Source organism: Anarrhichthys ocellatus, unplaced genomic scaffold (genome assembly GCF_004355925.1).
Source record: "Anarrhichthys ocellatus isolate YVR2014 unplaced genomic scaffold, GSC_Weel_1.0 scaffold15, whole genome shotgun sequence".
Lineage (NCBI taxonomy): Eukaryota > Metazoa > Chordata > Actinopteri > Perciformes > Anarhichadidae > Anarrhichthys > Anarrhichthys ocellatus.
This window is the reverse complement of record NW_022280045.1, coordinates 2155592-2181161: the sequence shown is the minus strand read 5'-3', so window position 1 is coordinate 2181161 and position 25570 is coordinate 2155592. Positions and strand designations below refer to the sequence as shown.

Below are 25570 nucleotides of genomic sequence, written 5' to 3'. Positions count from 1 at the left end.
TTATAGATGGCTTCACAGATTTTGGCACAGTGTGAACTGCATTTGCTGTAATATATTTAAGGCATTGCCTTGACACAGGCTTATAAATACTCCTTCACATAAAGGAATAAGACACATAGTATCTCTTCCTCTAGAACCACCCACCCGGGTTTCACTTTTGCCTCATTGCTATTTCGCCCGTGTACCTGGCCACTCCATATGGAATGAATATTAATGCTAGATTGAGGTAGATGTCATGCATGCGGTTGGTAAAAGTCTAACATGTGTGTCGGACACGTGTGACTTTGTAATCAGCTGCCAGTGTTGCATTCTCACACTTTTTTTTTTCCTCAGAAGTTTAGTAATAAGCGGTGAGACGGCTGCATCTTTGCACGTTGTGCAGTTTTTCAGAGGCTTGTGCTCTTTGCCGTACCCTCTAGTCATTTATTAGTCTCTGCTGTTCAAGCACACCACAACAGCTCACCCTTGTAATCAAACATGACTCCTTATCAACATTTAACAATAGCGTGTTGGGTTACGCACTCAGCATTTAGTCAAATCAAATATCCTTTTGCTAGGCTATTGATTCTGCTGTTAACACAAGATTGGCTCGTAGCACGGAGTAAAGGTCAAGGGTTCGGTGGCCGTGCCTGTTTTAAAATTGAATCCCGCCTGTGTACCTGTGAGTGAAAATCATTATAACATATGTATGTATTGTCATGACGCCCAGCACAAATAAGCACACCTCTCTGGTCAGAATGTTATTAAACTCTGCTGAGTGGGTTGGGTGAGAGTACAGTACTCTGTGTGCCTTACAGTCAGCATGCGAAAAGACCTGAATTATTCATTGCGGGTTCGCGGCTGCTTTACTGACTCTCCCTCCGCAACCCCTTCAGCGTGTGTTTGAGTGGAATATGTGTGAAAGAGACCGTGCGGGACAGATACAGCTAGTTTACAGTATAGGCCACGGAATGTGGGACACTTTCTAAGGCCATCTGTCTCTCGGAAAGGAAAACTTCCACGCCATGAATCTCTTTTGGCCCAATGAGTGAGGTTAAAACGTGCTGCGAGCAGAACGAGCCATAGATAGAATGGAGAAAGCCAGGCTGCCGGACAGATAGGAGAGAAATGACAGGGGAGGGGGGGAGGACGGCGCATGCCTGCCCGGGGAGTTTTTTTGCGGAGGTGGAGGTAGACGGAAAGCAGGTGGATGTTTAGACAGAACGATAAGACAGCCTGGCTGACAGAACGCCTGATAAGCAGCCTTGACTGTCAGGTTTGGCAGGCCGGCGGTGAAGTGAGAGAGCAGGGCACGGTGGAGAGGCACACAGATGGGCAAAACTGAATAAAGGCAGCTCAGAAATTGTAAGAGAATAATTTGGAAGAAGTGCACCTGGTATTGGATTTGACACCTTTAACGTGGAGCTGCACTGAATTCAAATCGAGACCATTCAATTCATGTGCAAAGTGGGACATCCAGTACACTTGTGCTGAATGTATTTGGATCTTATGCTAGCCCAGCAGTGTGATGGTGTTCAGAGCAGAGCTCCCCTGCTATTCATTTCAGAAATCACACAACCATTTCAATCTGTCAGACACAGACTTGTTTTTTAGCAGCTGCCCAGACTGAAACATATTGAAATTGTGTATAGCTCAGTATTTTAATTCGTCCAATACTTCCATTACCAAATACCTTTATCATTTAGTGCTTATTAACACGTTTTAGCATGCTAACATGCTATACCAAGATGGTGAACATTTTACCTGCTAAACATGTTTTGTCATTGTCAGAAAGTTAGCTTGCTGGTGTTAGCATTTAGCTCAACGCTAAGACAGCACATTCTCACAGAGCTGCTAGCATGGCTGAAGGCTCGTTTGGTTTTGACTTTGTGTATTTATAAGTAGCATTGTGTACCTGTCGTATAAACACCATGAAATATACTTTATTCAGAGTGGTGGTATAGTAATTCCCTGATTAAATAGTACCTATTAATTTCACAGACGTGTGTTGAGGTCTACAGTGCTAACTACACGAAACATCTCTTTCTTTGTTCCCAGGGAAGCCCCAAAGCATCGAGAGCTCAGAGCGGGTCCAGCTGTCGGGGACGTACAACGTCCGGAAAGGGAAGCTCCAGCTGCCGGTCAACCGCTGGACCAGGCGGCAGGTCATCTTGTGCGGCACCTGCCTCATCGTGTCCTCCGTCAAGGAGAGCCAGACGGGGAAGATGCACATCCTGCCGCTCATTGGAGGAAAAGTAAGTCGGGAGTCGCACCACGACTGGCATTACATCATCTTTTTATGGTGATCTTATGTAATTTATTCTTTGGATCATAAACTCATAATGTCATATCACCAGTGAGCGACCTGATAAAGCCACTCTTATTGCTCTCTGCCAATGTCTCCCTGCACAGTGAAGATTGCTCTTGAGGACATTTTACCTTGAACAAATGTTTGTCCTTTAGTGACACCGAGCAACGCTTCCAGCTTTGATCATTTCAGCTCAAGGTCAAACAGAAAGGGTTCAAGCCAGGTTTCTTTTTTACAAAGTCAAAATGTTTTCAGTATTCTGCGTCCATTCTATTCAGAGTCCATTTTTAATCTAGAGTCATAATGCTATAATGTTCAGAGTAATGGATCACCTCAGCATTCAAGTAGCCCTATTTCGCTCTTTATTTAATAAGATTTGCCTCCCCAAAAATGACCTTCATCCGTTCATTGCTTTATGGATCTGTTTATCTGCAAGGCCACTAAATAAGCTCCAAGGGCTCTCCTGAATAACCGGCCACTTCTACCTGCCTGCCTGACACAAAGTACACTTCAAACTCCGCCACGCCCGGTTTTTAAACATTTCACACACAGCACGTGACCTCTAGTCAACTATTCATTCATGCACTTGCCCCTGCATGTGCCTTTGTGTGGTGAGTTGTATGCGTGCCAGTATTGTACTCAAACACATAACTAGTCAGCCATTTATTCACAGTGTCCACGCACATGTGTTAATTATATGATCAACCGTGCCTCGTATATATTGTTAAGTGTGCTTCTGGTTGACTGGATTTGTCTACCCCGCAGCCATTAAGTGTTATTTCCTTCAACAGAAGCTGTTTAGAATAACTGCTAATGTATTAAGATGTCCATGTGTCCTCTTTTCCTCTCTGCTTCTGTTATTATGTAACTTTCAACTCTACATTCTCCGGTGTGTGTTTGTGTCTTTCTGCAGGTGGAGGAGGTGAAGAAGCACAACCACTGTCTGGCTTTCAGCTCGGCGGGGCCTCAGAGTCAAACCTACTACGTCAGCTTCGACAGCTTCACGGAGCACCTGCGCTGGCACAGACACGCTGCCAAGGTACTGTGTGTGTGTGTGTGTGCATGAGAGTTGCCTACGGGTCAGCTGCGTTGTGTCTCCAAACTTGCGTGACTGCAAGTGGAACAATGACAATATGGGAGCCACTACGATCCCGCTGCCCGTACAGTACGAGCTGAGAGTGAGTGAAAACTCCACCGACACATAACAACCACTCATGGCTCTCGCTCCTTTCTCTCATTTGAACTCAAGTAGGCCACAGCCAGAAAACCTCTTTTCTAAATATGAACAGGGGCATGCATGTCACCAGCACCCAGAGGGCCACTCAGAATAGAAGCCTGGGTAGAAGCAGCACGTGCAAGAGTGACGACTGGCTGAGCCTCTAGCTAACACCACGCTGAAAAGCTCGCAGGGCGTAGATCCTCTCTTTAAAGACGAGGTAGACGTTTATGCTTTCATTTTGTTTTTGATAAGCTTGTGTGTTTCCATAAATTTGACTAACAAATCGCAGGTTAACTGCTCAACGCACCTGCAGTGCAACTAGATTCACGCAATGACGTAATGTTAGGTCGCTAACCTGTTGAACTTTTCCTCGACTTTACCTGACTCCCTAATCCTAAGAAGATTGGCCATTGAGTGACATTTGACCACTTAGCAGCGGGCTACACACACACACTCACCCACACACACTCACCCACACACACACACACACACACACACACACACAGTAAACCAGTTTAAGTCTTGTTCTTGTGTTGGTGATAATCCTGTTTAACTCCACGTTTCTCTTCCTCTCTGTTACCGCTCCACTCGTCTCGCTGTCCTCCCCGCCTCCATCTAGATGGTGTCCCAGAGGATCAACTCGGTAGATCTGTCCTGCTGCAGCCTGGAGCAACTTCCCCCCAACCTCTTCTACAGCCACGACCTTACCCACCTCAACCTCAAACACAACTTCCTGCCTGCAGACCAGCGGCTGCAGCAGCTGCAGAGGTACAGTGACATCATCACAAATGTACAGTAAACACACCTGAGGATGAACTAATGGGAGCGAGAGGAGGACCGTGTTACAGATCGGGGGAGTTGACAGTTCAGGCCGGTTTGGGCATGATGAGACTCGAGAAGGTTTAGCAAAGATTTGCATAATTTTGCCCACAATAGGAGCTGGGCTGGGCTGTGGTACAAGGAGGGGAAAGACGAGACACGGGCACAGTGAGGTGTCGCTAGACATAGCAGGTCACGGCTGGCCGGTTTGGCCAGCTTTAGCTTTCCCCTGCAATTGGCGAGCCGTCGACCTGAGCAGTCTCGGACTTCGGCCATCGGCACACGGGGGAGCAAATAGGCTAGCCAGGACCGTGCCGTACCAGGCTAGGCCAAACGAGCCCAGAGTCCAGAAGGGTAGATGAGTCTGCAGGGAAGCTTTTAATGTGCCTGGCCTCCCTCACTCTCTCTCTCTCCGTGGGCACCATCTGCTGCATGCTTATCATGGTCCCAGATTAAAGCCCACAGCCAAGACGTGTGTGTGTGTGTGTGTGTGTGTGTGTGTGTGTGTGCACAAATGTGTTTGCATTTATGTACACAGTGGTACATGTGCGTGCCTGTCACAGCCTTTCTTACTGAAGATTATTGCCAGAAGATTTTCGTCGTTGGAGTGAGTGAATTGTGTGAATGTGACGCTCGGGTGTTTGTAAGCGACGTTTGCAGAATAGAGTGTCTGTGTGTGAGAGGAGGAGAGAGTCGCTTGCTTGTATGCAACAGAGACAAAAAAGTGGCTGCAGGCTACAGATTTGGGGTCAGCGCATACAAAGTCTTGATACAGTATGGCAGTCATTTCTTTTTTCTTTTTAAGATGACTGCACTGACATGGAATGTGTGTGTGTGTGTGTGTGTGTGTGTGTGTGTATGGCTGTGCACGTACAATCTGGCATGCTTGCGTGTCTTCCAGAGAAAGAATTGTGAATGAGTGGGAGGTCATGATTTTATCATGTTCCTTTAAAAGACCGGTGTTAAAAAAGACGACGATGCAAGGGACACATCTCGTTTAAAAAACAATCTGGGTGAGTGATGCACAGCTCCCCTGTTGGTCAAGCGAGGTATCATCCATTTATCTTTGCCAAACCTAAGTAGGCTCATCCGCATTTGACCCAGCATGACAGAAAAAGAGGTCAGTAATGAGAAAGAGATGAATAGCTGGCTGAAAATAGAGCCGTTTTGACAGAAACGTGTAGTTACTTGAGTAGCTCCCTTTGCCCCTGACAGGCTGGAGTCGAAAACAATACCGCTCTGTGCTCAGCCCCCATGGATGTGGGTGTATGTGTTTTGGTGTGGACAGTTGTGTGAGCGTGTTTTTGTTTCAGTATAAACACCGGCTTTCAGTGACATCCAACGTGGGGTCATAGTGCTTTGTGTTTTTCCAAGAGGAATGGAATGTGTGAACCTGCCACATGCCTCCCCCCTGCTCTCGCCTGTCCTCTCTGGCCAAATGCTAACTGGTGGCTGATTTGCCAATCAGATATGCATACAATCAGTCGTCTGGGATACGAGCTGTCTCCTCTGGCATGGGACTGCCTTCCCAGCATGCATCCCACTGTGAGACAGAGGTCACCGCTCACACGCATATGGATTTAACCTTTGGTCTGTTTATTTACATATGTATGATAGTTGAGCAAGTTGTGAGGGATGTAAAAGTCACACAAATGAGGGGAGAAGGTAAGAGAGGGAATGTCGTTGGACAGAATAGCGTCAGAAAGATAGACTTTGAGATAAAAGAGGGTGTTTAAGACAAGTGAAAGAATTAAAGTTGCATTCATTTATTTTTTGGGCCGCTTGACATGTTTTCTACCCTATAAAGTGGACATGGTGAACATTTTTGCAAGCAGTTGCTGTTTTACACATTCAGCCGACACAGAATAACATTAGCATTCATTTAGTGTGTGTGTATGTGTGTGTGCGTGTGTCTCTGCCCACCTAATGAATCGAAGTCCAATAGCCACACTCCTTTTACTTCATGTTTGCTCTTCATCAAGTCCTGAGAGATATATCTGGCTGTTCTTTTTGGTTACAACAGCTATAGATGAGGTTGATGACGGTGGAGTTGTAGTCTGGAGAACCAAAACAAAGCGATAAAGAGGCTGAAAGGCTCTGCAGAGCTGAGGGGAACTGCAGAGTCAGCTGATAATTTCACAAAAATAATGTTTGGGGAAACTTTAAACCTGCGTTTACAGATTTCTTTGGTCACAACATTGACACGTCGTGGCCTTTTTAAAGTTGTTTATTTACACAGAGCAGCATTATACTTTCATTTATTTCTGTCCCCTTGATGAATGCAACACCAATATCCACACCATTCAGCTCTGTTTTGGTCTCCACCAACTTCTACCAATAAATATCTGTCTTCAGCTTGCTAATCGCTAACTTTGTCTCTCCGCCATCAAGTGTAAGATGGGGATTAGGTTTATAAAAGTGGACTTTGAGGGGTGAAAGTGACTGCACAGGTCTCATTAAACCTCTTTGACAACATGAACACACACACACACACAGCACACACTGGAGGCCTCTGACCTCATGGCGTCTGCCATTCTGTCCACTATGAGGAGTCAAATCATGTTTCTAAAGTGAACCACTTACTTCTCTTCATCCTCTGTGGGTAGTTAGGCTGCATGTGGTCCTTGGCAACCTGCTTGGCCTCTCCCCATGAAACGAGCATCTCGTCCAGCAGCTCCTCCAACTTCAAGACGCACCAGCGAGCAGGGACAGATTGAAAGCCTTTGCAAAAACTTATTTTTGGACCAAATGCTACTTTTACACATTAAAAAAATATATTTTGATTTAACTGAGCTGCATCAAATAATGCAAATTATAAATAACGAACCAACAAAATTAAAAACAAATGTTTTGAATAAATTACGCAAAATAAATCGCTTTTGATGTTTTATTCATGTTAAAGGTTTCTTTGAATGATTCTAACCAATGATAACGTAGAAAAACAAAAGATTTTACATTTGGAACCGGACACATTTCGTGACGGTTCCGGGTGAATGGTTAAAACAAGTTAGTCGAGAGCCCTGCGATAAAGCCTTCACATAGAAGAGGAGTACTGCATATCTGTAGGATTCTCTTTGCGGCGTGACTGCGAGCCAAAAAACTCAGTTGATCCATTGACCATCTAAATAATTATGAGTGCAGCTTTAAATACACCTGGAAATGAGCAAGGAGAAAAGAGAACAGCATGATCACACAAAATGACGGAGCATGACACAGACTAGGAGAGAGTCTGAGGAGGGAGTGAGAGCATTACTCAGCACATTGCAGGGGTTGATTTAATGGTGGAATGACATTCTCCCGCCCACACTCTGCTGGAGTCACCCTCAGCTGGAATTACTTTGGCCGGCCTAATCAATAGCCCTGACGTCTCGGTTGCCTTTTTCCTTGACATATAGTGTGTGCATGTGTGTGTAACCTGTGTGTGTGTGTGTGTGTGTGTGTGTGTGCACAATGGGAGGTAAACCAAGACGTGCCAGTTTAAGCAGCTGCTCCAGCCCGCGGTGCTATTATGGCGCAGTGCCCATCTCCGGCTCTCGCCATGGCTGCTCCCTCTCTCTGTGTGCACATGATAGGTGATAACAGGTCCCATGTGCGTGTCTGTATGTGTGGGGATGGATAAATAAAGACCCCCCCATACCGAGGGGCTAACCCCTCTGAAGGTCACCGCTCTGCCATGGAACACCGAGGCAAATGCCAGCGGTCACTGTGTTTGGATGAACAACACGGACGTCAACGCTGCGCTTGTTTTCTCAACAATCAAACGTGAAAGGTTCAGGCGGGTTGTATCTCTCTGTGTGTTTTCACTTAAACAGAGTCTGCGTTAAGCTATACTTTGATGCATTGCCCATGAAGAGATTCATTAATATATTCATGAATATCTTCCGCTCTCTTACAATATCCATGTTGACAAGATGCAACTACATCTCCAATCGCTCGCTCACACTTCTCTTCTCGTCTCTTTCTCTTTCTCTTCTCCTTTTCTTCTTCTTCTTCTTCTCCTAATTTGTCTTTTAAACTTTTATCCTCTACTTGCAGATTTTCTCGTCTGCGAAGCCTCAACCTGTCCAACAACCACCTCTGTCAGTTCCCCCTGGCAATCTGTGACATCCCCACGCTGACGGAGGTCAACCTCAGCTGTAATTACCTCACCTGTGTCCCGAGCTCCGTGGGAGCCATGACCAAGTAAGTAGCGTAAGGAAGCGACTGAGGATAACAGGATGTTAACCAACAATATTTATGTTGCAAGATTGAAATCAATATCTTCACACATTGGTTGTTCTTCCTTTTGTTGGTTGTTCTGCTAACCTCTCCCTACTCTTGGTAATTATGGAGCACCCTTTCACTTATTGTAGCGGGTCGTTACTGCCGAGTCAGGGCTAGTGCTTGCTCGAAGCTATCTCGGGGCTTGGTGGGAAACCAGTGAGATCTTTTCAACAAACCAACCAACAACATAGCCAAATGTGGGAGTTACCTAGCAACAAGTACATGGCATAACAACCACCGTGGTTCACCTAACTAGTTTCGACATGTGAGCAAACAACAACACAACGTGCACGGATCGTCTGTGATGCTTTTGTCTTCCGTGGCCTGTCCCTGGTCTGTTTGCGGTTATTTTCTAGGCCATGCAAGTCAAGTTTAAAGCATAAATTTTATATATATTTTATTCATGATAAAAGTTTGTTTGGCTTGTTATTTTGGCAATCTTTTGTGGGAGAATCCAATTTTGACCATCTCCTCCTTCATTGCGGTGCACACCTTCGCTTTTCACATTTCTCTTGAGGACTGTGTCCCTCGAAAATAATCACGGATTTCTATTTCTATGCCAACCTTTTCAAGAGGATGGTACCAATTGGATTTCACTGGCCCGAAAACCAGTTTGTTCTCTTGAGAATACTCCGAACATTAGAAGTTTTGGTCGGGCTCCAGTATTGCTCCCCTCTGCCTGTGGGGAAGCTGTTTACTCACTCTTTAAAGGAGTGTCAGCAGAAATGTGTAAAAATATTCCAAACTAATTGGATCTTAAATTCATGCATTATTGGGCAGAATCTACCCCACCGTGACAATAGGGAATACATAGACGAGTCTCATAGTAGCTGGGTCACTACTGACTCATGGGTAGTACACGTGCTCTACACTCAAAGCTCATTATGAGTCAAACATATAGGTATGTGTGTTGAAGCCGGGCTAGACGAGAAGTTAATCTGCAGGAATGATCTGGTATGCCTGTAAATTCCTGAAGTGTCCAGTACGGCGCGTATGCCCCTTCTGCCATCTGCTGGACGTCAGATGTACTGATTACGAATGCTGAAGCGGTCTAACCTCGTGTTCCTCTCTCTCTCTCTCTCTCTCTCTCTAGTTTGCAGACGTTCGTATTGGATGGCAACAGTCTAGACGAGCTGCCCATCGAGCTGGGCTCCCTCCAGAGGCTAAGCTACTTGGGCCTTTCCTTCAACCAGTTCAACCACGTGCCACAGGTGCTGGAGCAGTTGGCCTCCGTGGAGAAGCTGTGCATGGCTGGAAACAGCCTCGACACGCTCACCCTGCAGAATTTCCGACTGCTCCGGGTCAAACACATCGATCTGAGGTATGGCAGTTTAGGTAGATTGTTACAAGTATTCATTAAAATGGATGGTTATGTTATGGGTTATATGGATGAACTACTTGTTTTTAAGAACAAGCATCACTTAAAGTCCCCAGTCATGCTTTCTCCAAAGCTGTGAACTCAACGACACATGTCATCCCACTAATGATGGAAACACGAGCCGACAGCCAAACAGCACGGAATCAGGAAATCATTTGCTTTTAGTGGCTCCATCAGGCCTCTTCCCGTTGTCTGCAAAAAGCGCAGTGCTGCAGTGACTTGCACTATTTTTGAGTTAATACTTCACCTCTTGTGACTTTGCTTAAAAGAGGTCAGTCGATACATTTTCCAGCATTCCTGCTTGGGCAAAGATCACCTGGTATCTCTGATGAGGATGATGAGGATGATGAGCGCTGCGGCGCTTTGGTTCTGTCGATTTATTTCCAGAAAAGTTCTGAAACGATCAATCAAGTAATCGACGAGTTTATTGTTCCAGCTGACAAATACAATTAATTGATTAATCATTTGGTCTATAAAATGTTTACAAAAAAAAGAAGTTTAAAAACTTGACACAAGTTCCTGGGGTCAAAGAAGACTTTAATGAAAATGTTGTTTTCTTTTGTAAGAAGAACAATTGTAAACCCAAAGATATTCACTGACTTTATTTGGCTGCTTTTCTCAGAGTTTTGGACTGCTCATCGGACAAAATCGGATATTTGAAAATGTCGTCTTGGGCTTTCGGGAATTATGCATTTTGGGAGTAAACCACCAATTAAGAAAAATTCTCAACGGATCAGTCGAAAATTAAAATAATCAACACTAGTTGATGCCCTTATCAAGTCAGCGGGCGTTTTCTTTGGTTTCCTATGTAAGAAGGAATAGTACATGGAGACCTCTAGTGTTTCATATTAAATAGATACGTTATTTTAACACACACGCAATATATAATCAAGAAATTGTGAAATAATCAACTGTTTAAAATAGTCTGTATTTATATTTTTTATGTATTATCAGGTTTGGCTTTGGGTGATCTCTAATAATGAAATGCTTGAACATTAAGCTATCGCTACTAGGTGACAGAACAGAAGTGCAACACATTCACACACACACACACACACACACACTAAATCAAAAAACAACTTCCATCAGTGTTTGACACAGAACAACGTAGGGCTAAACAGAAGCCAAGAAGCTGCTGCACAACATATATATCAGCCTTCACCTGAGGCATGTTCTCCGGCTCGTAAGAAAGGCCACAGCCTGTGCACTTCAGCCTGACCCGGTCGGTGCTGAGCCTTTGCCCGCTCCCTCTGTCAGGTTGAATAAGATCTCCAGCATGGTGCCAGATGAGCCTGACCTGCTGAGGCACGTAACCCAGCTGGACGTGAGGGACAACCGGCTGACGGACCTGGACGCCTCGGTCTTCCCCCGACTGGAGGTGCTTCACTGCGAGAGGAACCGCATCGCCTCCCTCAAGGCCAAGGGTTGCTTGCTCAAAGGCATCTACGCCTCCAACAACGGTGGGTTTTGGCACGCTAGACTTCATGTGTGGTTAAGAAAAGACAGAGCCCCTTCCCATCTCACATCATCACCACCACCACCTCTAAACTGAAATCAAAATAACTTGCATCTCCCCTCACAGATGCCACTCCTTCCTCTTCTATATGCACCTTTATTTCACCCCCATGCTCTTCTCTCGACATGCACTGATTTTTCTTATCAGTGCTGCAGTCTCATGGTCTCTCTCCATCATTCCTCTCTACCTTGTCACCGCCACCGACCCTCCCCCCTCCCGAACGCTCCCCTCCATTTTCCATCTACCTGCTTTTGTAATGGGCCGCTGTCTGTCCTTGCTGTAGGTTAATGTGTTTGGATTTTTCCCCACAGAGCTCCGGCAACTGGATGTAAGTCCTGTGCCCTCCAATCTCAGTTACATGGACATCTCCAGGTGAGAAGAATTCCACACACACACACAAATCATGCTGCCAATCAGAAAAATATTTTGTGTTTCATTTTAATGTCCAGTTTTCGAGAGAGAAATATTAGCTTCAAAGATGTTAAAGTAGCTGGTAAAGTAATCTTTGAACGTTAGAGGTCACTCTTAAGACTCGACAGCGTCCTTGTGGTCAAAAAGAAAGGGACCGAAAGAGTACTTTCATTTTCAAGTGTTGTATTGATTTTATTTTTTGAATCCTTTTGAGACCTTTTGAGAGTTGTAATTTTTTTTGGCGGAAACACAACACAGCTGAGACTTCACTGACCTCAACAAAGTAAATCTGAAATAGTACAAAATATGGGAAGAAAGACCAATGTTCAAGCAGAAACTGAAGTTGCTGCCTTTTTCTTTTTTTAGAGTAGAGTTGTGAATTCAAACAGATGCAGTATCTCAGTACGTTATATTCAATGTTCGGTATCTCGCTTTACAAACGGCACATTATTCATCATCATCATCACCCCGTCTCCTCCTGTAGGAACCATATGGAGTCCTTGCCGGACTGGCTGTGTGAAGCTAAGAAACTGGAAGTTCTGGACATGAGCCACAACCTCATCACTGAGCTCCCGGCGCGGTGAGTCTCTCTCTCTCAGCAAATGTGTCCGTTAGCCTGTAAATGGAGTACAGCGCTGCATTATTCTCCCTGCCCTTTTGTCGGCCAGTCATCTATCCCCCATAGGGCCTCATAAATCACACCGATAGCCTGTAACCTCCGTCCGTTCTCTTCCTCTTTATATAGCATTTCAGAAGGTCAGCTGCAGCTCACTTCCTCTTCTTTCTGTCTCGCATCAGCTCTTGTCAGCCCTCCTCCCTCTGCTTTTCTCTTTTTCATTTGTGCTCCTCCTCTGGTCCCCTCATTGTCTGCAGATTTATTTTTTGCCCAATAAGTGTCAGGATGATTCATTTCAGCTGCAGGCTCCACTAGAGGCGCTGCTATTTTCTGTTTCCACATCATCGTCATCATCATCATCCTCGCCCCCATCCTCTCCCTGCACTATCCTCATTGCTATGACTGTTTCGGGCCTCTCGTTCAGCGACGTATCTACGCATCTATGCGCCACTCTAGGTCTACATGTTCACCCCTTCGTGTTCTAGTACTGACCCAACCATCTGTGTATTCTTCCTGCCGCAGGTTGTTTTGCAGCAACAGTCTGAGGAAGCTGAGTGCAGGACACAACCGGTTGCAGAAGCTTCCCGAAAGAGTGGAGCGTCCTCTGCTGGAGGTTTTGGACATACAGCACAATCAACTGGTGGAGCTGCCCTGCAACCTGTTCCTCAAATCTGACAGGTAGCATTCATCAGCAGCTGGAAGGGATTTGTTGTTTATCAGATAATACACCCCGGCATCTTACAAGAAGATTAAACAATGAGAAAAAAAAGAACGTATATGAAGATGAAGGACAGGAATTATGAGTAGGATTTTAATCGAGGGCAAGAGGCCCGAAGGGCAAGGATGACAGGCAAATAAAAAACAACCGACCAGGACAAGGTTGGGTTAGAGGGCGAGGTTTCACTTAGGGGGGGGGTGTCATAGAAGTAGAAAGCCACATAGAAGTTTATAATTAAAGTGACTTGTCACTATTTTTCATATCCTTGTCTGAAGGAGCACAAAAGATGAGTCTGTACTTTCACTTTTTACTTTCAGCTTACGGTGCGTAAATGCGTCGGCCAATAAGCTGGAGCACCTGCCGCCATCCAGCCTATCGGAGGAGAGCCACAGCATCCTGCAGGAACTCTACCTGACCAACAACCGGCTGACGGATAAGTGTGTTCCCCTGCTTACGGGCCACATACACCTGCGTGTTCTGCACATGGCCTACAACCATCTCCAGACCTTCCCGGCCAGGTAAACAACCCAAAGAGATTCAATTTACGAGGATTTAAAGAATGGATTAGGCAGCAAATCTTCACATGTGGGATGCTGGAACCATAGAATGTGGCCAGTTTTCCTTGATAAATAATTCTTGTTGATTTATTTTCTGTTATTCAACAAATCAATCAATCTTCGTTTTACGTCCTCGACTCACCCAATGCTCTCCCTCTTTTCTTCAGTAAAATGGCCAAGTTGGAGGAGCTGGAGGAGGTGGACCTGAGCGGAAACATGCTGAAGGCTGTGCCCACCACCATCATGAATTGCCGGCGGATGCACACACTCATCGCCCACTCCAACGCCATCGAGGTCTTCCCTGAGGTCATGCAGCTGATGGAGATGAAAGTAAGACGGTAGTAATACACAACAACCTCTCCGCTCGTCTTTGTGTGCAGTACATGTACACGAGACCCCCAAGCTCGAACTGTGCGTGCGTGCGTGTGAGTGAGTGTCTTTTCTGCTCTGTTGCCAGTGTGTGGATCTGAGCTGTAATGAGCTGACTGAGATCACGCTACCGGAGAATCTGCCGCCAAAGCTTCAGGAGCTGGACCTGACTGGAAACCCTCGTCTCAACCTGGACCACAAGACCCTCGAGCAGCTCAAGTACGTCACTGTTTCTCTCTGTGACTATAACCTACATTTTGCAAAGGAAGTATATTATTATTTTTGTAAACTAATCTTTTTATGATAGAATCCACCATATATATAAATATCCTGAATAGAGTACTGTCAGTAGCTCATGTATCTTTACACTGAATGTCCTCCATTTCATGTGTTGTTGTTTTTCAGTAATATACGCTGCTTCCGTATTGATCCGCCTCCAACCTTTTCGTCAAACGAGGCATCTGGTGGGCCTGCTGTGTGGAGTCATGGGTACACGGAGGCCTCAGGCGTCAAGAACAAGTGAGTTCAATTCAGTCAATGCTGGAAAAAAACCAAAACCTCCACCACCATCACACTCATCCAGTGAAGCATCACTAATCCAAACCTCTTGAGAATGCGCATTGTTAAAGCCAGATGACTCATACGAAGGAAATATTGAAGCAGTGCTTATTGAAAACATGAATCATGTACACTCACGTGCCAAAACATCTCTGCATGGGCTAAATTCAACACGTGTTTTGTGCATGTCAACAATGAGATTCAAGCAACTGCACATATTGTTTCCACGTTTCCGGATCCGCGGTGATCAAAAGGCACTTCTGCTTTGATGACGTAGGTCCTGCTGTTCAATCAAGGGAATCAGAGAAGGCATTGTTTCGATTGTGCGATCAGTACGTGAAGGACAGAGGAGTTTTGAAGCTCTCGTTGTTTAATCGCAAAAGCAGATGACGTTACGGCCGTCTTTTGTTTCCCTCTCCAGGCTGTGTGTTGCGGCTCTTTCAGTAAACAGCTTCTGCGGGAGTCGTGAGGCTCTGTATGGTGTGTTTGATGGGGACAGGAACGTGGAGGTGCCCTACCTGTTGCAGTGCACGATGAACGACGTGCTGGCGGAGGAGCTACACAAGACCAAGAGCGAAGAGGACTACATGACCAACACTTTCCTCGTCATGCAAAGGTACATGACAACAGGCTTCTTTTTTTATCAGCCGCCCTGTTTTGGTACAAATCGTCCGTAACATGTTGCAAGTCTCTAGTTCAAACAACAATCTGCTTGATGGATTGATTTAGAGTAGGAATTTTAAATATTCACTCTGTCCCCTGTTTCTTTGCCACCATAGAAAACTGGGAACTGCGGGCCAGAAACTGGGAGGCTCAGCGGCACTGTGCCACATTCGCCATGACCCCACCGACCCCGCTGGCTGCTTCACCCTCACAGCTGCTAATGTGGGAAAGTGCAAGGCCATCCTGTGCCGCGATGGAAAGCCGCTATCGCTGTCGCTGCTTCAAAATGTGGGACTCGAGGAGGAATACCGCAGGGTCAGGCAGCACAGGGCCATCATCACCGAGGTAGAGATCCTTGAAAACATCCTCAAGTACTCTGGAATCAGTGTTGAGTACATCGATGTGAATGTGATTTTAGATTGTGCAGTACATGAACGCTTTATTGATGTTGATGCTCTATTCCACAGGACAACAAGGTGAATGGCGTGACCGATTCTACGCGGATTATGGGCTACTCCTTCCTCTACCCATCCGTCATCCCTTGTCCCTACGTGCAGACGGTCACTCTCACCCCCCAGGATGAGTTCTTCATTTTGGGTAGCCGGGGCCTGTGGGATGCCGTGTCTCCCACCGAGGCCGTGGAGGCAATACGAAACGTCCCCGATGGCCTAGCAGCCGCTAAGAAGCTGTGCACGCTGGCGCAGGGCTACGGCTGCACAGACAGTCTCTGCGCTGTCGTGGTGCAGCTCAGTGTGAGCGAAGACTGCTGCTCCTGCTGCTGCTCGGAGCCTCCGCAGCCACCTCCCAGCCCCGGCTTGGGCCCCTATCCCCCGTCGTCCTCCGCCATCAAGGAGCGGCCCTCGGATGGCTCCCTGCCTGTGCCGCCTTCCTCCTGCAGCGAAATCAGCAGCGAGATCAGCACCAGCGAGATGAGCAGCGAGGTGGGCTCCACAGCCTCATCCGACGAGCCACCGCAGAGCTCCCTGCTGCTGCTGCACGAGCAGCCCCACCATCCGCACCTCCACCTGCACCAGCAGCCCCACTCGCTGTCCCTGCAGCACCAGCAGGCGCACACAGCCACTCAGCCCTGCCAGTACCTGTTCCCAGGCTCAGAGCTGCCCTCTGCCCGCAGCTGCTGTGCCCTCCATCCTGCCTGCTTGGCCAGCTCCTTCCAGAGGCAGCTGTCCAGTGCCACCTTCTCCAGCGCGCTGTCCGACAACGGACTGGACAGCGAGGACGAGGAGCCCATCGCTGGGGTTTTCTCTAACGGCAGCCGCGTGGAAGTAGAGGCGGACGTCCACTGCCTCAAAGCGGAGTCCTCCTCCTCCTCGTCACCCCAAACGTCATTACCCTCATCTTCCAGCCAGGAGCGAACCATGCTGACTCTCCCCCCGCCTCCTCCGCCGCCGTGCACCCCAGAGCCCCTGGAGGAAGCGATCGACATGAGCCCTGGCGAGGGGGAGAACGGGCTGGAGAGAGATGAGTCTTGGCAGGCAGCCGGAGCAGGAGGTGGGGATGGGGGGAAGTTGGCGGGCAGGAAGAGGATCAATGGGTCGGTGGCACGCCAGGAAAAGAGTCACAACCTGATTGAGGTGGCTGCTGACGCCCCCTCCAAGAAGTCCGGGGGCTACTTCACGGCTCCAGCCCAGCCCGACCCAGATGACCAGTTCATCATCCCGCCGGAGCTGGAGGAGGAGGTGAAGGAAATAATGAAGCAGCATCAGCAGAAACAGCAGAAGCCGCCTGGGACCGATCAGCCCACAGACTACTACGACACCCCTCTCTGAACACCACCACCTACAGCCTCATCTCCCTCCCAGCTGCAGCATGCACTGAAGCCTACTGTACCATCGACCGAACCAGTTTGATTTTCCGTATACGGACACAAACAAATGAGTTTTACTTAAGAGGCTGTTCAATGCACTTGAAGAAAGTTGGATCACACTTTTTCTACACAGCCTTCCTCGCTCGACACAGCCTCATCATTGAAGAACCACGCACTGTAACGTGATCCACTCATTTTTTGCCCAAGCAACTCATAGAATAAAACAAGCAAATGAGCCCTTTAATGATACTCGACCCTCTTGAGCAGCCTGTGGACGCAGCTCCTGGTGTCCACGGTTGTGCCCTTCTCACTGACTGTGAACCCTTGTTTTTACATTAGACACAAACCAGCTGAGTATGTAATCAACACTAGTCTCTTTGCAATAGCATTAGCTCGGCACAACACTTGTTAATATGGATAAGAATTCCATGGTTTGTTTATTTGTTTTGTAAGAACTTACCATATCTTGTAATGTGAAAGCAGTGAAGTTGCTGAGAGAACTTTTTAAAACAGAGAATCTTTTTATTATCAGTGAACTATGTCGAATGGTACACCAGTAATACCACACTTAACTGTTTTAGATAGGGCACTTAAAATACTGTTTCTTCAGTAAATCATGGCTCTTGGCCTGTAAAATGGCATAGAAATTTTTTGTAGAAATTTTAAATACTAACTCCTAGGAGTTGCTTACTCTTTATGGTGACTCAGTCACTTTTACTAATCTTCTCTGAGAGAAAAGGTGATTTTTTTTTTTTTTTTTTTTTTTTTTTTCAATGATTGTAAATAAGAGAAATATTGTATACTGATGCTTTTAAAGGAACTATGTACCTGTATGTCGGTGAAGGTTTTAGTGGCGGGGAGGACGTGAGGTTCACCAAGAGTTTGCTGTTATGGAGGTGTCACACCCCCACCTCCTTTATCTTACAATGTTGACCCACAAATACTACACACACACACACACACACAGACACACACACACGCGTAGAAATGTATTTGTGCAATTACAGGTCGGAAACCCCAACATTCCATGCAACATACCTACACAAAGTTGCCATGGTTTGCTCCACTTTGTTTGATTGTGATGTCCTGTAGTCATCACTGTGTCTAATGAACACTAATAGACAGATCTTTGCATGCACACTTCGCATGCACGCACATACATACACACAAACACCCACACACACACGTACACTCACGCATACTATTAGTCCCACCTCCCTCCTACAGTAACTGTTATCACCGGCATGACTGTGTCAAGTTCAGTAATACAAACAAATATATCCACATGGAAAAGAGATAACACAGATGTTCCTGTCTTTGGTATAATAAATTTTAAATTTGTGAATATAAGTCATGTGGTTTGAATTTGTTTTTTAATGATTAATGTTGTGTTTAATGTGAAAGCATTTGTATAGGACTTCAGCATTTCAAAATATTTTATTTACATTGATATTGTTAGTTTGCTCTTGTGTGTTTACATTGATTGACCAGAAGGAGGCAATCTCATCAAATGGTAAGCTCTACTGTATAGTGAGTGCTTTACCTTGAGCACCGGAGTTAAAAGCCTTAAATCTTTAAAACCAAAGCTAAAATATGTTCATCATAAACACTCAACTGAAAAAGAAGATTTTTTTTGTACTTAAAGTCAGCTTTTTTTATTGTGGTTTTCTTCTGTTCACCAGGTTGTCATTGGAAAGTTCAAACTACGGTTTCTGAGTGGCGCTCATGTTTTCCATGACGACACTGTTGGCGTTACTGCGTTTCTTATACTTCTTCTTCAAACAGATGACACTGACTATTGTAATCACCAGCATTACTCCCAGTACGGACAGAGAAGAGGCAAGTGCAAGCGTGGTTTTATCCATGGTGGAGCCCTTGTACTGACAGCTGTTTCCATAGTACCACCAGTCATCACCCACCACACACCTGGAGAGCAGAGAACAAGAGGATGAGAGAGAAAAATCGGACTTAACAGAATTCCCAGCACTCATACAGACCATATATAGTGTTATTTTATTTAATAAAGCTTCAGCTAGGTAAAGTGCTGTTGGGAGATATTAAGTATTGGATATACCCACTGTTAAAGCTTTGCTGAGCACAACAACTGGAAACCGAAAGGAAGCTTCTCACCGTACCAGGCGGGTGTACCTTCTGCAGGTCTGTGCACACGACGCCACACACGAGCCAAAGAACTTTCCCTTTTTTGATAAGAAGCTACAGGAGAACCATACATGGCTAGATGCTTGCACTGTGCTTACTGACCACACTTAAAACACAAACTGAGAAGGTAAATAAGAAATAACAAATAATGAAATCAGATAGTTCCAACATGCTTGGCAGGGCACTAAAGACGTCCCTCTCCCCAGCAAAGTTTTCTAGCTCTACCTGGGAAACCCTGAGGCTTTCCTGGGTCAGAAGAGATATACATTCTCTCCAACCCAGTTGCCCCATGATTCCACAGTACATCCCCCCACAGGACTCAGCGGGGGGAGATGGTCGTAAGCAAACTCCCGTGTAACTTTAAGGCTTGCTAATTGTTACATTTGCAGTTCAGTGAGTGCGGTCAAAAAAGCGCTCACCTGCAAGCAGCCTTCCCCTCGTCCACCACGCAGACTCCGTTATTCATACATTGCACATTGAGGCAGACATCAGAGGGTGCAGTGGTGACGGGTGGGTGGGTAATGGGTTGCTGGGTTGTGGAAGGCAGAGGCTGGATCACTGTCAGATGAGACACATCTGAAGAGGGAGAGCAAATGAAAGTTAATTGGATGGAAGTGGAGGAGTGGACTGGATCAAATGATTGACTGTAGTGGGTTTATGAATCGTGGATGTAATAATGCATCACTGGTACACATAATCTAACAAATGTGGTATTTAGCACAGGTGCCAGGGATGAGTGTAGCATACTGATGAATAAATAATTGATGTAATGTAGAACAGGATGGATGTAGTTTCACAAAAAGAAATTCTAACATGAAATGGCAATACATTTCTTGCCTGATATCTTTGCACACACTTCATGTTTTTATGTTGAATTCTGTTGCGTTTGTCCTGTAATCTGTGTTTTTTACCCTCCATGGTGAGGAGGAAGATGGCGTCTCCTCCCTTTATAAAATCCCTGCTCTTGGCTCTGAGGTGGGTGAGATACACTGCAGTGCCGGCGCCTGGCCCTCGGAAATACGTGGACCCATCTGTATGTGGGACCTCAACGCCCACCTTGCGAGGGTCGTCCCAGAAATATCTGTCTGAGTCTGAAGGATGTTGAAAGGGTGTGTAGATATAGCATTGTCAAGATTTGTTTTTTTAAGCGTAAAGAATAATCAATGTGAATCTTTTCGATGGTGAAAGTGCACCTGTTGCCTTCATGTTGGGATCAGTGGTGACACTGCGCTGGTTGGACATGCGCTTTTGGATGTGTGGGTGTTGGTCCATCAGCATCATGGTTATCTGTTTCCAGGGGCACGGCCATTGCTGTCCGCTGTCCCCTTCCCGGGCCACCAGATGAGCATAGGCCGACAACTCACCAGGGTAGTCTGCCCTACCGCCGGGGTACAGCTCCATTTGGAAGGTGTAACCCTCCTTAGAGGTGAATAGGGGGCTGAAGATAGACGTGTTTGTTACGCTGGTTTCTATAACGTGAGTGAAGTTTTTCACGCGCCACGTAAACTCGGGGCAGGTGGTCTCAGAAAGGTTGATGTCATCCAGTGACAGTCCGCCTGTCAAGGGCCCAGAATCCTCTTTTGTCCCCTGAAAAACTACGCGGAATTTAGTTTTGACGTCTAGACTCACGTGGTGCAGTTGCCACTCCTCCTGAGGGAATCCTGTGGAAAACATGGACGTTATTGAACAGCAAGTTCACGATGGCAAGATTTCACAAGCAAAGCTGTTACATTTAGATTTTGAACAGTTGTAAGAACTTAATAACAGTCACCATATATGAGCTTTATTAGGCGCAGTTTTCCATTGGGGTTAGCAGTGTCATATTCTCTGACATGGATCTTCAATGAGTCGCTGGGGCCGGCGCTGTTGTAGTAGAAGAACTGCAGACACTGGTATCCTCTTTTGGGGTAAAGGAGCCTGCTCTCCAGCAGAGCGGTACCCCCGGTGTTGGCTGTGCCCGTGCTGAAGTGCATGAAATACCCTGAGCCTAAAAATCAGAACTTCATTTGATTAATATTGTCAATACTTAAGCACCATTCCAATGCTCACTGGATGATAAGAGAGACGGTGACAAAGGCCAAACTATCATACGGCGATGATTAAAAGGTATAGGTTCACATTTTACAAGTCTATCGTAAAAACAACCCACGCATGCCTAAATGTTGCTGTAATTGTTCCTTCTGTCCTTACTGTCTGTGAAGAGATCCCCTCCTAATGCGTATTTAATGTAAGAGATGGGGGACGAAATCCACAGTCCTTGTTTTAAAAGTTGAGCGAGGCTTCAACTGTCCAAGTCAAACAAGTCCATTGATGCTGAGCTGTGTGTCTGCACCATGTGTCATGTACTGTATGTTCTTGCAGGAAAATTCTCACCGGTGCATTTGCCCATGTTGGAGTAGTCAGTGTTGGGCCCTCCGTCAGCTTTGGCAACCCTGAGCCAGTCTGCCGTGTCCTCTTGTCCCTGGGTCATACCACAGATGTTCTCACGTTCAAAGTCACACGAGTCCAGGAACGTGGCGCCCTGGGCTAGAAGACATTTCATAAATGCACATATAGTACACAGGTGTGGGACTTTGAACTCCTATAAACTGATTGACTATGCACTAAGAACAGTGTTTTGCTTATCCACACATTTCCATGTGGAAAGAATTCAGGAGATAAACCATCTAATTGACGGCTGATATCAATATTAGTAATAACAATGGTGGTACAAGCTGACACAACAGCTATTTTGCAGATAATAAAACCCAACTATCGGTGTTGGTTGTTGACTCTTACTGCAGTTGTAGAGGCGGTGCAGCTTGAGCAGGTCACTGTCGCTGAACTCCATGCGCTGGCCAATGACCTCACTGAAAGCAGGGATCTTGGTGACGATGGTAGGCTCGGTGCCGTTGCGGAAGGCATTTTTACTGTAGTGCATCATGGAGCCGTAGTCATAGGGCACGCCCAGAAAGCTGGAGGTGGTGTCGTTGTAGGTGTTAAAGTTGTTTTCTTTACCTGTAGATGAAACATAAATAAAGGTGTCAGCGCAGCTGAATTCACTATCACAATGTCCTATTCCATCCTCCAAATGTGGGGGTGGATTTTGAGTGATTATTGTTTGTGGATCACGACTAAAAGTTGCTTATCAATAGCTGACAAGTGTTTAAAGACTTGACAAAAAGATAGCAGACATATCAAAGTACACTGCACTTTAATGACTTTAAAATCATATTGATTTGATTTATTAATTTGAAGAGCGTAGGTCAATGCAGCTAAGATGCCAAATGTGATATTACTCAATGGGATGATACTTTTCTTTGCTTATCTTAACACATGCTTATCACACAGGCAATACGTCTCCTCCTACATAACAAACCTTAAGTGAACTGAAGTGATTTCATTAGAATGTACATTCTGTGAAAAGTATAAATGTAATTTATAAAAGCTACTTTACTCTCCATCATATAATCATGTAGATGCTAATAGAAGCCGTGAAGTAGGCATGTCATAAATGACATGTGGGAACATGAATGGGCAGTGTTTTAAATTGATTATAATTTAGTCGGGTTCATTACCCGCTGAGATGCGGTCCCACATGATATTAACATAATCGTCACGGTCTGCCCTGGACTGTTCATGCCAGAAACCCAGAGCGTGAAGGAACTCGTGTTCAATGGTGGCGATGCGGTCACAGTTGCTTCCTATCGACAATCTCTGCTTCCCAACTTTCCGGTTTCCCACAGAGGAGAAACAGCTTTTGGGAAGAAAAGCAAGGCTTTTATGAATATCACATTGAGGACTTTTGTTGTAATTATGAAATACACTATATACTGTATATATAAGAAATAAAGCTTGTCATGACATCTGAAGACCATAGAAGTATAGAAGTTCCTTTCGCCTCACCCGCCCCCTTTAAAGATGGAGATGTAGTTTGCTTCTCCGCTCCACGGTTTGAAGTCGATGCAGGTCTTGAGCCGGTACTGCTCAAAGGCCTTCAGAATCACACCTTTTGCATTGATCTCTTCAGAGAAGACGATAAATCAATCCCGTTAAAGAAGATGAAATGCGTCTTCTGAATCCCCTTCAAGATGAACCGCAATATATTCAGAAATGGCCTCTGTTCAAATATTTATAGCTGTTAACGTTCAAGATTTCTCCCATAAGGATATAGTGTCTGAAATTGTAAATAACCGAACATGAAATATGCAGTATGCACCCAGTGGTGCACATGTCCAACCTGAGTTCTCTACTGACAAATCTGAGTAGAGGTTTGAGCAAATGCAAGATGGAAAGGTTACAAAAATATGTTTCTATGTTTCTGCTTGTTTAATCATTGGATTTTCTCCCTCACTGTTTGAGGTCCCTCTGACTTCACTGCTGTAATAAACAATAATAATAATAATTGCTCTAAATATTGATTTTAATTGTCTTTTGACATCATTTAAAGCTAATATTTAGAAAAGTGTTACGAAAAACTGAGCTTGCATATTTGATGAAGGTTACATTACAAGAAAGCATTTTTATTATGCCAAATAAGAAAATATTTCATGTTTTATTTCTTATATGGGCTATAAATGAACACATTTACTGTATATTATTATTATATGTACAGTATATTACCCTACATAGTGACTCATGTTTGAGGTCACTTGTAATTGCACTATAAAAATAATACTCAATGGCACATCCTGCGTTCAAAATTTGTACTTAAGTAAAAGCAGAAAAGTATTAGTAAGTATTAGTAACAAATTGTATTTACAGTATTTAAGTATCATTATGCATAAAGTTCCCTGTCAGTGTTATATCATTCTATAATTGGATCGTTATTATTATCACCATCGATGCATTAACATGTAAGCGTACTTTAATAATATGGTCCAGGTGGAGCTCATATAACTGCTTTATATACTGTTGGTACTTTTCAACAGTACTTGTACTTAGTAACATTCCACCAATGCTCACCACAAGATTCATTTCGGTGACTATATTGTATAAATCGCACCATATTCCTAAAGAAAACATGAATGTGCAAGTAGAAACGTTTTCCAGATCCAGGCTGCAGCGGGCACTCTTACCTAAGTCATCTTCCATGTAGTATGGGATCGTCTTCGGCCACCTGTACTCATCCCCTATTATGGAATTACGAGTCTGCCTCTGATGCGGTCATTAAAAGACAGGAACGACGGGTCAATGTTGAGCTTTATTCCAGAAAATGCAATTGTGCAGGGGGAATATTAAAAGCAGTTCAATTAACATACCTCATCAAGCACAATGTCCCCCTCTACAAGATTCAGGCCGGCCTCTAGGTAGAGCAAGCACAGGGAGAATCTGTTTACGATGGTTACTACTGACTAATAATCTGGAGACACGAGGATAACAAATGTCTGCGTACCTTCATTGACGTCGAAAATGTCACGGTCCCGTCCGCCGTCCACATCATAGTCTGTGTGAATGGATATAAAAACACATGTGAAGAAACTTCAAAATAAACTGTCAATATTAGGAGTAGTTTATGTTTTGTTTGAAAAAAAATCACATACCTAACACTTGTGCTGTGGGCTAAAGAAAATAGAATTCAAATGTAAATGTTATTGATTTGCAAATGTATTCAAATTAAATTTCCTATTATACAAGAGTATAATAACAAAATAAACCAATTTCTCACCAAGCAAAGGGCAATCCCACATTAGAGGTATGCAATGTGAAGAACAAATACACCTGAAGGTCTTCTTCCTGCCATGTCCTGAAACGTCCCTCTACATGGGACAGTGCAGATGACAGGTACGGAGCTCTCACCGACACAGACAGCAGAGAGGTGCATGCAGGGAATAAAACGAGGCATGATCACGAGTGGATAATTGACAGGGCTGTTAGACAGCAACTTTGATTTACCTCGCTATCTGTTAACACATCTTTACACATTTGTAGATAAGCTGCATTGTCTCCTAACATGCTGGAATAAGACAGAAGAACAAACACACTTGAAGGCACTTTTGTAATGTACCTTTCTCTAATTGTTATGCCTTTGTTTTAGTGACCTTTTTCTGATCATTTGTATACTTATACAAGGATATATTGTAGTTACTGACATCCAATTGTCACCTTTGACTTTTATTTTAAAAATAAGAAGTAGTTTTTACCAAACCACCAAACCAAAATAAATCAATACATTTTCTGAGGACAGTTTTTCTTTCAGTGTAATTTTATATTTAATGAAGGGAAATGCAAA

General features: G+C 45.0%; 2 protein-coding genes across 2 annotated transcripts in view; one reads left to right on the top strand and one right to left on the bottom strand.

Annotated features, from left to right (window-relative positions):
• phlpp1 (PH domain and leucine rich repeat protein phosphatase 1) overlaps positions 1–18549 on the top strand; it is a 55816-nt gene extending 37267 nt beyond the window's left edge. Inside the window, exons 2-17 of the mRNA XM_031855262.1 lie at positions 2038–2234; positions 3201–3326; positions 4126–4274; positions 8361–8507; positions 9682–9909; positions 11224–11426; positions 11794–11854; positions 12378–12473; positions 13032–13187; positions 13545–13745; positions 13952–14114; positions 14242–14372; positions 14559–14672; positions 15133–15327; positions 15491–15719; positions 15842–18549. Coding sequence (XP_031711122.1) covers positions 2038–2234; positions 3201–3326; positions 4126–4274; positions 8361–8507; positions 9682–9909; positions 11224–11426; positions 11794–11854; positions 12378–12473; positions 13032–13187; positions 13545–13745; positions 13952–14114; positions 14242–14372; positions 14559–14672; positions 15133–15327; positions 15491–15719; positions 15842–17161 — 3716 coding nt within the window. The 3' untranslated portion in view covers positions 17162–18549. The remainder of the gene's footprint in view (positions 1–2037; positions 2235–3200; positions 3327–4125; positions 4275–8360; positions 8508–9681; positions 9910–11223; positions 11427–11793; positions 11855–12377; positions 12474–13031; positions 13188–13544; positions 13746–13951; positions 14115–14241; positions 14373–14558; positions 14673–15132; positions 15328–15490; positions 15720–15841) is intronic.
• On the bottom strand, positions 18513–25012 carry LOC116387858 (meprin A subunit beta; the record flags this gene model as incomplete). Its single annotated transcript, XM_031855287.1, has 14 exons — positions 18513–19125; positions 19779–19935; positions 20271–20450; positions 20553–21020; positions 21131–21346; positions 21733–21885; positions 22138–22356; positions 22917–23095; positions 23245–23362; positions 24417–24495; positions 24600–24643; positions 24734–24784; positions 24882–24900; positions 25007–25012. Coding segments are annotated over 14 exons (2112 nt in total), but the record flags the coding sequence as incomplete, so codon positions are not given.
• Positions 25013–25570: the final 558 nt, after the last annotated feature.